This window comes from Anabas testudineus, chromosome 16 (assembly GCF_900324465.2).
Source record: "Anabas testudineus chromosome 16, fAnaTes1.2, whole genome shotgun sequence".
NCBI lineage: Eukaryota > Metazoa > Chordata > Actinopteri > Anabantiformes > Anabantidae > Anabas > Anabas testudineus.
Window position 1 is genome coordinate 1,224,410 of NC_046625.1, and position 14,292 is coordinate 1,238,701.

Here is a 14,292-nt window from a genome sequence, read left to right on the forward strand (position 1 = left end):
CTTTCCTCAGCAAATCCCATCTAATTACAGAACTAGGATCATTTCTTAGTTACTCATACAAGAGTCTGCAGAGATTTTTCCACCTTCTATGTACTTTGTCAGTAAACTTCATGATACTATAGCCTCAAAATGAAAATCGCACAATTTCAAAATTTGAAACAATTCCAACGACATTTATGAAGCTGCAAAGACTGATTGTAAATAACTAAAAATTATGAGTGATTGCAGTAAAACTCAGATATTTTAGCTGCATAGTGACAGTGGAGGGAAGAGAATATTTTAGATTTCTATGAGACTTTAACGAGGCTCCATAATGATCTCTCCCTCATTCAGCTGTCTACAGCCTTTTGTTATGCACATGCTTTCTGCGAGAAATAACCTACTACTATAAGTAGCTTAGATTTCAGTTAATAAATCATTGAAGTCTGACACTGGACTAATGTTGTGTTTGCTAAGGAACATAAAGGTGTAATATGCCATTACGTCAATACAACCCTAATATTGCAAAATTACAATTTTGACAAATGACAAAAGTGGGACATAAATCACACTTATCACTCAAGAATGTATTCCGATGTTACTGTGGAAGGTATGATGGTATGATATGGTGCACCTCTAGTTCATGGAGAGACAATAAGAAGCTGCACCAAAGAACCATGAGACCACACCAACAGTTTCCTATCAGCAACTCACTCGTACCATGACTCTGTGACCAGGTCAGTGAGTCACAAGCTCCTTCAGGAGCGGTGTGCCTGGGTGAAGTGTTTTTAAGTCACTTTTGGACATCAATGGAAGTCTATGGCAAACTAAACTGCTGCAAACTAATGCACATTAATAGTGTTTACAGTCATGGCTAAAGGTTTTAGCAGTGACACAAATTTGGTGTTTCACTGCTTCAGTGTTCAGAGATTTTTTAGTTTAAAAGACTTTGAATTGACAAATAAATTTTGGTTTTATGTAAAGCATTGATATTTCCAATGTTAACCTTCAAAAGCAGAAGGCCGATATACAGCTGACAGAGGCAACTAAAACAGTCATGAAGGGAAAGGATGACTAATATAAATACTGATTAAGACGACAGAAAACTCGTAAAAAAGAAAAGAAATCCGGAAACTGAAGCAGCAAAGTTTATGAAACACAACATTTGTGCCACAGTCAGGACTTTTGAGCATTACTGTAGTAGTAGTGATTCCTCTTTGGCATTAGTGCCTTTATGGGGATTAGTTTGTTTCCCTGACAAACCTTAAAATGTAATCCTGTACTTAAACATGTTCTCACACACAGTTTAGTCTTTACGACAGCTGGGACACGTGAATCATACCTGATGAAGGTTTATCATAAGCATTGTAATCACAGTGCTCAGCAGTCTGCAGGATTACTTTTGCTGCTCTTCGGTGATTTCATTAATAATAATAATAATAATAACAGTAATAATAATAACAACATTAATAATAATAATAATAACAGTAATAACAGTAATAATAATAGCAATAATAATAATAATAATAATAATAATAATAATAATAATAATAATACAGTAATAATAACAACAATAATAATAATAATAATAAGTAATTATTTAAGAAATATTTTAGGGAAAATTATAAAACAATCCCTGGTTCCAGTTAGAAGTTTAAACTGTTCTTAAAACACTAAGAAGAATAATCATGGTTTTACAAAATAAAAAGGATTTGAAACTTTTCCACAATCATGACAGTTGTGGAAAAGTTTAACCACCTTGAGATTTAACACTTAAATCTATATAGAGCTAAAACCAACTCTCCATAGTTACTGTTCTGTCTGATCTGGACGCCCTGTACTTAGTTACAACAGAATTTAGAAATTGAAAGTGTAATTACAGAGACACAGGAGAAAGACAAGTGGTCATGTTGGCGTTAACTTACAAAATCAATATGTGATTACACTGCAGAGCAGTGGTCAGGGTGGTGCGTATGCAGCACAATATAAAAATAGGATGTGCAGTGATGCTGCAAGATGCTGAACGCACTCTTATATAACTGTAAATGTCCCCTGGCCTCTCTTACCCTCTATGCTCTCGTCCAACTCTTGTCTCTTTGATAAACTAACAGAGACTGAAAGGAAAGAGACTCAGAGGTATTAAACAAATAAAAAACTCTGTGCAGACATTTAACCAATAAATCTATGAGTCAATTAATCAACTATTTTGATTCTTTTGGTAACAAGTGGTGCTTCTTTGTTTTTCTGCTGGATGCAGTTTATATTTGTGACTTTCAGTCTAAATACTAAATGAAAAAATTCAGTCATTTATTTTGTTATTGAACATTTCTTGAAAATATTATTTTGTATAACCACCCCTTACTAATTAATAATCATGTTAATAAATACATCAAAATCAATCTAAATAAAAACCTGAAAATATAAGGATTATACTGGACTCTTTGATGCTTCATAACTTTCCTGTGCAGTAGAAGAGAAAACCACTCAACAAAACCTATTTCTTACAACAGCTCAGGTGCTGGTGGCTGAAGTCCAGTCGTGTCCATAGAGGCAGACGACAGGTGCAAAGTAGCAGTGAACTGATGGGCTGTTTACTGTGTCCTGCTTTAACTGATGGTAAAACGTTTTACTTATTGTAATGAGCTGCTTAGATTTTGACGTGTTCAGCAGATGTGACTGATGGATAAAACACCGTTTCCTTCCCTTTCTGCAAACCAGAGAAATTTCATCCTGTGGGTACGGTCCACTCATCACGGTCATCGGATGGTGAAAGTGAGAGGGAGACGGTAAAAAGGACAGAGAGGAAGAAGTGGAACGGCCAGTGGGTTAAAGGTCAGCTAGCAAACAGGAAGAGGACTGGCTGCCAGTTTCCTGTTCACCGTTGACTTTCTGGTGACAAAGCAAGCAACAGTGCAGGTCCCAGAGGTGATAAAACGCAGTTATCTAATAAAAAAATAACTAATCTACTGTAGACATCATCACTGCAGCCTAACTCTGAAACAGTCTGCACATCTACAAGAGTCATCCGTCTGTACCGCACATAATTATCAGCCCTCTGACAATCTTATGGTAATTCCTAACTAGGTTGGGTTCAAGCACAGACATTAATGTTGAGCTCTGCCACAGATTGAGATCCGTACTCTGTGAGGGCCACTTCGAAACTTAGATTTTTAAAAAGACGTACATATGCTAGACTGGAAGCAGACTCCTTTACGTTATCCTTCAACATGTCAACATCATCTTTCTTTATGATCCCATGCAGCGAAACAAGGTTCTCCGTGACTGGAGCAGCAAACCAGCGACGCAGAAATCTATAGCTAGGGCTAATTTTGCTATCACTACTTTTAATGTAGAGATTCAGGGGAAACGATGAAATCATGTTAAACAGAAATCATCAGGGCAACCAGCTCCAGAGTGCTCAGAATAAACCTGTTTTTTCACACTTGACAGCTGAGCCGACTGCTCCGTCATGTTTTATCTGAGCACTTTGAGGTTTAGTAGTTGCTCTGATGACTTCCTTTTAAAGTATGATTTCATGGTTTGCCCAAATTTCTACCGGAGAACAATAAATCAAAATGTATTTAACTGCATTTGAATAATTTAAAAATTGCTCTAGGGAGCATGAATATGGATGGAACAGTAGTGCTGCTCAGACACAGATGCTCTAATTTTAGTTTAGCTGACACTTTTGTTCAAAGTTCCTATTTCACCAAAACTTACTGTAGAAGAATGAAAATAAAGAGGTGAAAGGTCAACGCCTTGGTGTAGCACAACATGGGTGAATTATGAGTAAACAGCCCCCAACCCGTCCCACAAAGGTTCAAGTCCACAGATTAAGACTCTCTTTAGTTGTTTAGCATCTTAGCAGAGGTTTTCAGTTGCTTTGTGTATCTTTGAAGTACTTCTGCATCACTTCAGTCATCGTCAAGTTGTTTGACTTAAATTTGCTTCCTGGAACCCTGCACCTGAATCCATGGGTGACAGAAACACTATGTTGAAGCAGGCTACGGCTTTGTAGGATCTTTCTTTGTCTAACGGACAGTTACTGTTTGCTGCAGGAAGGAACCAACACATATGAACAGTGTCAATCACACTATTCTCTCATCAGTTTAAATACATCTTAACTTCACTTTTTATTGTAGCAACAATCTGCAGCTGTCTGCTAAAGTATGAACAGCACTTTGAGCTGAAACAGCCGATTTCATCACAGTAACTTCTCTTTTTTAATGTGCAACAATGGAAACCTCACACATGCGCACACACACACACACACACATCTTTAAATACTTACTGGAAAACCCAGAGAAGTGCTCCAGATTTCCTCACTGACAGAGTGCACTACAGGACATGAGTTTACTTTGTGTCAGAAGAACCTGCTGTCGAATGCCCTCAATGAGTCCTCCTTAAAATCAGCAGGTTTATGAACATGTCAATCAAAATACCCAAATACATTAAGTTCTGGATTTAAGCGTACAGTTTGTTGTTGTATAGATTATGTAAATTCCTTCAGGTGATCTTGGTGAAACTGTTAAGTGGAAGTGAGACACAGACTTCATCAAATAACAGTCCTCATTGACGACGGCTGCTGAAACCTGCACCTATGTGGTTTCCCAAAGTCCATTTTCAGGTTTCATTTAGCATTTCTCTGCCAGCCTCAGTCTCAGACATGTCCATCAGGTTGAGGTGAATTCATAAAATCCATGGAACTTAGAGCTTTCTCTGTACAGTGATATCACTGGTGACAGTGTAGATGTAGTGGTAAGACTCTGACTGTAACACAGTTAAATGAGGAAATGGGGCCACAGACTTTCCAGGTGCAGCCTAATTAAAACTAACTGTGACTGCTGAGCAGGAAACAGTCTGCTGTACATAACAAATGTAGTCTCTGTTTTCCACACCTGCATTATTGAGGAGCTAGTTTGACATTCTGATAGGAACAATCTGAGTTTGTCTTTTTATATTAGTATTACCTTTATATCAAACTAGTCTTAATTCTCTTCCGTCATTATTAATAATCAATCTGAACATGTACAGATGCAAATTAAAGTGTCCTATATGTGGATTTATATCTGGATAGACAACACTTGAAACACTGGAAAGTAGCTTCTCTGCTGTGATACAGTATCTGACCTGTGTCATACGCCTCTTGATCTTGAAGAGCTCCCCCAGAAGATGCAAAGACAGAGAAGATGCCAGCTCGCTTCACAACTTTATCCACGTCTGGCACACATGAACAATACATCAGCGTGTGAGCTCGTGGTTAAATTCTCACATATAAACAGCTCTTCTTTCATGTTTTGTCAACCTGTTCTTGGTATTCTGATGTTACACCTCACACCTTGAGGGTGTGACTGCCTCTGTGCTTTGTTTGGTCTCTGTGTTGCACTGCTGGGTTTTCTGTCTCCAGGGGTGCAGACCTGTAGCAGTAAAACCAGCACCAAGGCCTGGCGTGCCACGTGAATAAAGGATTCAGCAGCAGCAAGTCTGATTAGGATCTCTACCCACACACACCTCTGCAGACTACCTTGTGTCCCACTTGTGAGACCAAGCAAATCACCCATTGAGCACATATCAACTCATCTACCACTTCAGACACACTGCGTTCTAATGCAGCTTCTTACAGTAACACAACCCACGGGGCTCTGACTCCATTCCCCATTAATCATTTCTGTGACAAAGCATTTTCCTCTTTATTTTTTTTCATGTTCCAAGACAAATCATCGACCGCTGTAGCACAGTCTGTCACAAGTTGAGATGTTGCTGATTCACAGTTGTCACAACTTTAATTATAGATTCATTTACTGTCAATGGAAACCCAGTGTAGTGGCTAGCAACTATTTATTTCAGTGGAGAACTGCATGCTGCAGCTGGCAAGGATGGCTTGTGTTTTTCTTGTTTAGCATGTTATAATAATCAGCTGAGAGGAGAAGCTCATCGCCGCCATTACTGGACTTTACAAAATATTAGCAGTGTGGCTAATCGAATGTCAAACAGAGTCCTCTTTAGAGACTTTATTATAATAATGTCTTTACAGGACTCTCTTAAATTTGGTCTTAGACCACAGGTCACTCCCTTGTCACGGCTAAATATTAGACAGACGTGTCCCACATATTAATATTATATTTTTAATAATATTAATATTGTAATATATGTTAATAGGTTATTAGTTATTGTTACTAGTGTTTTTCTGTCCCAGCTCACAGAACCAGGTTGTGACAAGAAATTATGGCATGAAGATAAAGACACTAATATAACAGCCTGTCTGTGAACTAGGAGGAGCTGGACACTCCATGACGTACTACTTGAGAGCTACTCCCTTGTTGACTTGTCCGCTACTGGAGGATGAAGTTTGTTCTGTTGTTTAACTGAGGAGATTTTTATAATATGAATTAATAACATTAATCTAAACACCAGAATCCTCCAACATGACCATTATGAAAACTTTGTGACTAAATCCAACAGTTGATTTATTCCACAACAGCAATAAGTAAAGTCTTATCTTCACAAAGACAGGCGGGGGCAGACGAAACCACGTGTCTGAGGTAGTGATGAGACTTTTTAACCAAACTCATTCAGCACTGAGACAAACACGTTGCTCTCCTCAGTGTTAATAAACGCTTCAACATCTGCTTTTACATTCTGAGCTGTGTGGTCACTCACACCCGCACTTGTGGTTCATTTCTTTATCTCCTTCTAAACATGTACGTCGCAGCTCGTTCTGCTGTTCTTTAAAAGAAGTATTTTTCTTACTGTGAGTCTGTCATCCGGTCACGTCAGCCTGGGAAACGGTCCTCTCTCCTGTAGTTTGTGTGTTGTCCTACCTGAGAAGCTTGGCAGGAGCTCTCAGTTTAGTTTTGACAGTTTGAAAAGCTGCCACAGGAAGTCAGCGGTGCTGCGAGGGAGAAAAATAGTGCTTTCATTTCCAGTTTCTCAGCGAGAGAAAAGAGCAGCTGAGTGAGACGCAGCTGAGGAGGAAGGAAGGTATGAAAAGAGGTTTTTTATCAAGAAGTGGAGGTGACATCTCCACTGGAAACACACAGCGGGGGATGTGTTCACTGGTACGAGGGGTCGCGGACAACAACGCCTCTTTGTCTCCTGTGGGTATTACAGCATCTCCCAACGCGGAGATGAGGGAGTGTCTCTCAACACGTTCAGTGAGACAATGAATGACATGGCGAACGCCGGCAGAGTCACGTGTTTGATTCCCACTGACTCCTCTGTGTCCACTCCTCTGTGGGCACAGTGGAGTCATGAAGTCAAGTGACCGACTAACAGAGTCTCTCTTTTCACACATCCAACACAATCAGCCGGTAGCATTTCATGTCTAGTCAAAGATTGTGTGAGGAGATGCTCCACTCTGTAACACTGCTGCACAACTATAAATGGACCAAGTGTTGCCTTTAATATATTAGTTTTCCACATTTTATTTTAAAACTTCTTATAAATTTCCTTAACCAGGTTTAGAGACACAACCAAGTCCCAAAATTATCTTTCTGAGTCACCGGTCATTAAATCAGCCAGCCAGGCAGATTTTTTCACCACCCAAAATAATAAGTTGCCTTTTTGTTTCAGGATTTTACTGACAAAATAAAGAATTTTGGGCAAAAGACAACAGAGCAAAATAAAAAATACATACATGTATATTGTAACACACTGATTAGTGAATAATACATTTGTTAAATTCAAATTTGAATTTAAATTTTAAAAACCACAATACGACCCAAAAAGTCTCAAAATTCTACTTTTTCAAAACAAAAATACACTTTAAGCAGTCCCTGAACGCCTCACTGTTTTTACTTTTAATGAAAAACGTGTGCACAAAGACAAGTGAAAAGATGGAGAGGAAATATCCACCTACCTAACCCTAACCCTAACTACCATCATCCGATATCCAATCAGCTGTTTGACTAGCGTGGTGATCAACGCTGACTGATGACAGCAGGTCATGTTCAAAATCACTACATTCACCTTTTGACAGTTATGTGTTTCCACTTCTAATGTTTGTCTCAGGCTTTGAGAGAAAAATGCTATAAAACAAGCAGAACAACAGGAGAATTATGTATTCTCATTTTTAAAGCAAAGGGCGATGTGTGTGGGTATGACAGTTAAATAACAGAAACATCCACAGAGGAATGAAACAGCTTCTGAAATCAGCTGTGACTAATGTTGTTTAAGAAATATCTCAAAGCATTTGTGACAAATTCCTGGAAACTGCAGGTGAAGAAATGAGAGTAAACCCCGCAGGTGTCATCATTAAATTCACCTCAAAAAGATTTTTGTGCTGTTGTTCAGCGTTACATTCACCACAACTCTTCACAAAACAACATGTCTGTGGGGAATTCCAGTTTCAGCCCAACACAAAAAGCACCACACCCAAATCACATGTAAATGGAGCCAACACTTCAGAATTCATTGATGTCCACAGCTGTTTAAGACCCTGAATTTCACTACTTCACCTTCTTCTTCAGACGGGAAAGTCCCAGCAATCACAAACAAAGATATAGATTCATATGATTTACCTCTGCACACACAGCTTCTCTGTAGACTAACAGAAGAGGGAAGTGAAATTAATAATTCTCCGTTTAAGTATAGTGGTTTATCATTTATAAACATGTAATAAATAGCTTGGAACACACTGTTGTAAGATGAGTGTTGTGATTGAAGCATCTGTCAACGACTATGAACTCTTGTGGACTGTATGTTCATGCTGCTCCACAGTATGAACATACTAAATCATAATAGAGTAAAACAGACAATACATAACTTTAAATGACTACTCACTCGTTCATCTGTGGATACTACACTCCACAGGGATAAAAGGGATAAATCTACGGGAGAAAAGTGGTTGCTTTAAATCTGAGAATAGGTAATAATAGGTAAAACCAGTACAAGACTTTGTAATGTTCTGAAAAAGAAACAAACCGACCATAACAGTAGTACCAGTAGTACAGTACCAATGCTGTCAACAGAGCAGAGTGAAAGTTTCCACCCACACACACATTCAAACAGAAATATAGAGGCCAAACTCCTCATCAGCAGAGGTGGGAGGACAGAGGTGAGCCAAAAACATGAAGGGATCTAAAGAATATAGAGCACATATATCTGTGAAGCTTGGTGGAGGCAGGGTCATGGTTTGGGCTGCATAGCTGCTTCTGGAACAGGCGCTCTCATCACTAAGTGATGTAATCCACATTAGCAGTTGTTTCACAGATGATGTCAAGTTGTGGCAATCGGTGTAAAAAAGAGGCAGAACTGCCGTCTCTGTCGTCCAGGACCCTGTCAGCTGTACTGGCCTGGGGGTCTCAGTGAAGACCATCTCAGAAAGGCTAACACTAGGATGGCCTATTTAAAGTTTCACAGACCACTGGGCAATTTGTCAAACTTCATGCATCTAAACTCAGACCGAGCTCCTGGGAACTAAATGTTTCAAACAACACTTAACTGTCAGTAAACAGTAATTTTCATGCAGGATTCAGAGCACGACGCGTCTGCAGCCGACCTGGATTATTGCAGACAGACAGAGAAAGCTGAGCTGAAAGTGAAGGAGCTGAGACCACAGCAGACTCCTAAAGGAGATTTAAATACCTGCAGTCTAAATTTAGTGGGTCCACAGAGCGTCGGCTCACTTCATGAACAGGGAGTCACAGCTGAGCACACAGACAAATCCAAAATGTATTCATGTGATGTTCATAACATAAACAACAAGCAGAGTAAACGGAGTCAGTCCACACACACACAGGTCCACAAGGAGAGCTGGGCTGTCAGACACACAGATGGATGACTGCTGCAGAGGGATTTCAATGGACGTCCTGAATGTGAATCTAAGCACGAGTGTGTGTGTGTGTGTGTGTGTGTGTGTGTGTGTGTGTGTGTGTGTGTGTGTGTGCCAGGATGCAGGTCAAGGTGGCCGGCGAAGGTCTGCAATATCAGCAATAAGCTGCAGAGTGAAACAGACCGAGGGAGAAACACAGAAGAGGATGAGAGTGATAAATGAAGGCAGGAGGAGGAAACTAGAAACAGGAATATTAACAACAGAGATTATTTACAGAATCCCGTAGATGGAAAATAAAAACAGCCCTGCTGTAAATTACTGTGACAGATACAAAGAGAAATGCTTTAGTCGAAGCGCAAACACGTTACAGGTCTGTAGGGACGGAGGAATAACTACAACCCTCATACATGGCCAGGAAAAATTTGTGTTTTTATTGTTTTAGGTTGTAACTCAATGATCTTATGATGAATTAAAATACTTTACTGATCAATATCTTTAAAAAATCTGGTTAATTTTGTAGGTTTTAAATAAAACTTTGAATAATGCCTCTGCAGAAACGAATCCTGATGCTGACGAGTAAGAGACGACACCAGTGTCAAAGCACATTTCAATTCCTTGTCACATATCATTCAACCCCTATAATCCTTATAAATACTTGACATATTTCTATGATTTGGATATCTGTGTGCTCCGAAGTCCTGCAGTAATGTTTAGAAGCTGTACATGAGTGATCTTGGCAGAGCAGGAGAAATATAGTCTCACAGATGGTGACTGAGGAGGAAGGCCGACCACAAGCCAACACGACCGGAGGCTGCTACACAAGACTTTCACTTTCAAGATGATCTCATGCAGAGTGGAATGCAACGATGACAACACGTTTAGACAGACAGTGAACAGGTCTGAGGTCAGAGGTCACAGCAATGCAACAGTCCTGTATTATTATCAGTTGTTTGCAGATACTGTACAACAGCAGCTGATGACAGCAGCAATTAACCCCAAAACAACAGTCGGTGACAGCCCCAATATTCTCCACAGAGCAGCGTGAAGGTAAAACTGTCCACGTGACCTGACGTTACGTATTCTTTACTGTTTCTATGAGCTTTTCTCCACTTACTCAGAAATCAGAGTGAAAGCAAAGGACCTCTCACTTCTAACTATGAGATGAAAACTGAAAATGCTCTTACACAACTTTCACACACACCCACAATATTCCTGATGTGAAATACTTGAAATGTTTCAGAGCCTTGACATCCTCAGACTCATGAACTCTGACGATGTCCCATGTTTGTCCAGATGGACTCACTCTGCGTCTGAGGCCATCGAGGATGTTACATAATCTCCTGAAAAAAAATAAAGAATGTGGCTGCAGATTCCTGGTCAAAGCTTTTCGTATGTGATGAACTGATGTTGTTTTCTCCGTCATATCTGATTCTAAACTTAAAGATATTCTATTCTTCTAAACCAAATCAGATATTTCACATCACATCTGCGTCACTTTCATATGTGATCCCAGATCGGATTCTCTGGAACCAGTTGTTTGGTGCAGAGAATTGATTGGGAAAAGAGCAGGACACAGCAGTGCCACCCAAAATGTTGATGACATTCAATCTTATGTAAACACAATGAGCGATATCGAGGTCGGCAGAAGTGACTCAGTCATGTCCATACGTCATACGATAAGTCGATAGCGTAATTACTGCATCCTGATGACTATAAACTGGAAGTCGACAACAAACGTGTGGTGGCCTCCAACGACTCAAGTTATGGAACCAAGTGTTTAAGCATTTAACATTTGGCTCCTACTGTTATCACACTTGAAAAGTCAGGTACAGGAATAAGGCTTGCTTCAGTATCTCCCCATCATTTTTGTACCTGATCATAAACTCAGCGAACAGCCTTTTTCAGAGGAGTAATTTTCAACATGTGTGGTTATCTATGTGTTAAGTGTCACAACTTGACATGACTTTGTATTTAGAGAAAAGCCACATTGTTTGTACTGTTTTGCAATAAAGTGCTTCACACGAGAGAAAGTAAACTTCAAACTGGTTTATTCACCGATTGTGGTTTAGTCCGTTTGTATTGTCTTTGTGCACGTGATCAACGTGTTACAGGAGACTTAGACATCATTTTAAACATGTCTGTGTATTTGCCTTCCTGCTGCTGCAGCCTTTATGTTAATGTCACAGTGTTCAGTTCGGACTTTGCTGCTGTGTCAGAAGGACTGACGTAGTGACATCTGTTGTTGTGACTCAGTGCTTTTTCAGACATGAGACCAACGTGCTAAATTGCAGTCACGTTTATGTAATGAGATCCATGTCTTAGAGGAGCTTTAGTGCCTCATTCCCGACTGACCTGCTCCTTTCTTAAAACTTCAGTTTTCCTAAGGGAGTCTGGTGAGTCTCTATACTGATATTATCCTGTGTAGACTTTTCTGTCTGCTGTGACAAATTCTTTACAAGAAGCCACATGCCCTGACAGCGTTATCTCAGGTACCCTGCCATCTGCCAACACAAATATGTTTTTACAGCGCCTGACGTGTCTAACGGATAGTAGAGTATCTGCAAACAAACTGGAAGAGGAAAGCTTTAATGAAGTCAGGTGACTTCCTCAAAATGCAGAAGACTTTTTGTAGGTGAACATTTGAATGTTGAAACAGATCTGATGACGGTCTCGTCATCTTCTCTGCTCAAGCTCTGTGAGCCACAGAGCTGCAGATATTATATTTAGCAGCAGAGTAAAGTAGGACTGCATGTGGAAAGATCCCTGCAGCAATATAGCAACATGTTACTGCCCCAAATCCACCACACACAACCACAACAAACACACACACCAACAATTCTCAGTGGTAAAACCACACATCTAATATCTAACACCAACTTTCTGCCTGATGCAGATCAGCTTTTAAACTGAGCAAATGAGCAGCTTGTTGTTGCTGCGTGAATATTCCCAGCAATGTGTGATGTGTTAAACGCTGTGAGGGAGGCAGCCGCTGATAAAAGACCTCAGGAGGAAAATAAACAGACAGACGGCCCATAATTCATAAAGGCAACAGTCCACCACTGAGCGAGGATGGAGCAAACATGGACAGCTGAGCAGGTTTAGTCTCTGCTGCCCGTTAATCAGCTGATTCTGTGATTTAGTCTGTACAAAACATAGAGAGCTGTTCTTGTCACTCTCTGACTAATACTGTGTGTTTGAAACTCATCTGTGTGTAGTTGACAGCACAAAGTTCCCCTGCATCCTCCAGCAGCTGTTACAGCAGCTATTTCCATTAAATGTGGATGTTGCAATGAGGCATGTGCATCGCTGCCGAGACGACTGTGCATCATAAATATGACGATGTATACAGACCTGTTCAGGTACAACTCTGTCTAACTGGCAGGTGTTTCGAGCAGACGTTAACCCGAACATGTTTCGTGCTATGGTGGCTCCAGCAGGAACGCTCTGAACGACTGCAGCTCGTGCTAGTTTCTGTTTTCTTGTACATCTGTGAACCATGTTTTGGACATTACTCTCTTAATTCCACCAGAAATGAATGTCAAGCAGTTAGCAGAGCAACAGCATCAACTTTGGTAGATACAGTGAGGGAAAAAATTATTTGAACCCCAGCTGATTTTGTAAGTTTGCCCACTAACAAAGAAATGATCAGTCTATAATTTCAATGGTAGGTGTATTTGAACAGTGAGACACAACAATGACAAAAAAAATCCAGAAAAATGCGTTTCAAAAAGAGTTATAAATTAATTTGCATTTCCACGAAGGAAAGAAGTATTTGATCCCTTCGAAAAACGTGCTTTAGTACTTGGTGGCAAAACCTTTGTTGGCAATCACAGAGGTCAGCCGTTTCTTGTAGTTGGCCACAAGGTTTGCACACATCTCAGGGGGGATTTTGGCCCACTCCTCTTTGCAGATCCTCTCCAATGTTGGGCAACTCGAACCTTCAGCTCCCTCCACAGATTTTCTATGGGATTAAGGTCTGGAGACTGACTAGGCCACTCCATGACCTTAATATGCTTCTTCTTGAGCCAGTGATTTGTTGCCTTAGCCGTGTGTTTTGGATCATTGTCATGCTGGAGTACCCAACCACGACCCTTTTCAATGCCCTGACTGAGGGAAGGAGGTTCTCACCCAACATTTGACGGTACATGGCCCCATCCGTCCTCCCTTTGATGCGGTGCAATTGTCCTGTCCCCTTGGCAGAAAAACACCCCCAAAGCATAATGTTTCCACCTCCATATTTGACAGTGAGGATGGTGTTTTTGGAGTCATAGGCAGCCTTCCTCCTCCTCCAAACACAGCGAGTTGAGTTGATGCCAAAGAGCTCGATTTTGGTCTTATCTGACCACAACACTTTCACCCAGTCTTCCTCTGAATCAGTCAGATGTTCAGTGGCAAACTTCAAACGGGCCTGTAGATGGGCTTTCTTGAGCAGGGGGACCTTGCGGGCACAGCAGGATTTCAGTCCTTCACTGCGTAGTGTGTTACCAACTGTTTTTTTGGTGACTATGGTCCCAGCTGCCTTGAGATCATTGACAAGTTCC

At 40.4% G+C, this 14,292-nt stretch overlaps 1 protein-coding gene across 4 annotated transcripts in view; it reads right to left on the reverse strand.

The window, feature by feature from the left end:
* Positions 1–14,292, reverse strand: part of LOC113170272 (DENN domain-containing protein 4B) — a 37,883-nt gene that overhangs the window by 20,772 nt on the left and 2,819 nt on the right. Inside the window, exon 2 of one of the 4 annotated variants that reach the window (XM_026372298.1) lies at positions 6,730–6,871. The exons of 1 other annotated variant lie outside the window; for it this stretch is intronic. In XM_026372298.1, coding sequence (XP_026228083.1) covers positions 6,730–6,743 — 14 coding nt within the window. In that variant the 5' untranslated portion in view covers positions 6,744–6,871. Of the gene's footprint in view, positions 1–4,270; positions 4,374–6,729; positions 7,452–14,292 lie in introns of those variants that run through there. 2 more of the 4 variants (XM_026372299.1, XM_026372301.1) reach the window with 2 other exon arrangements.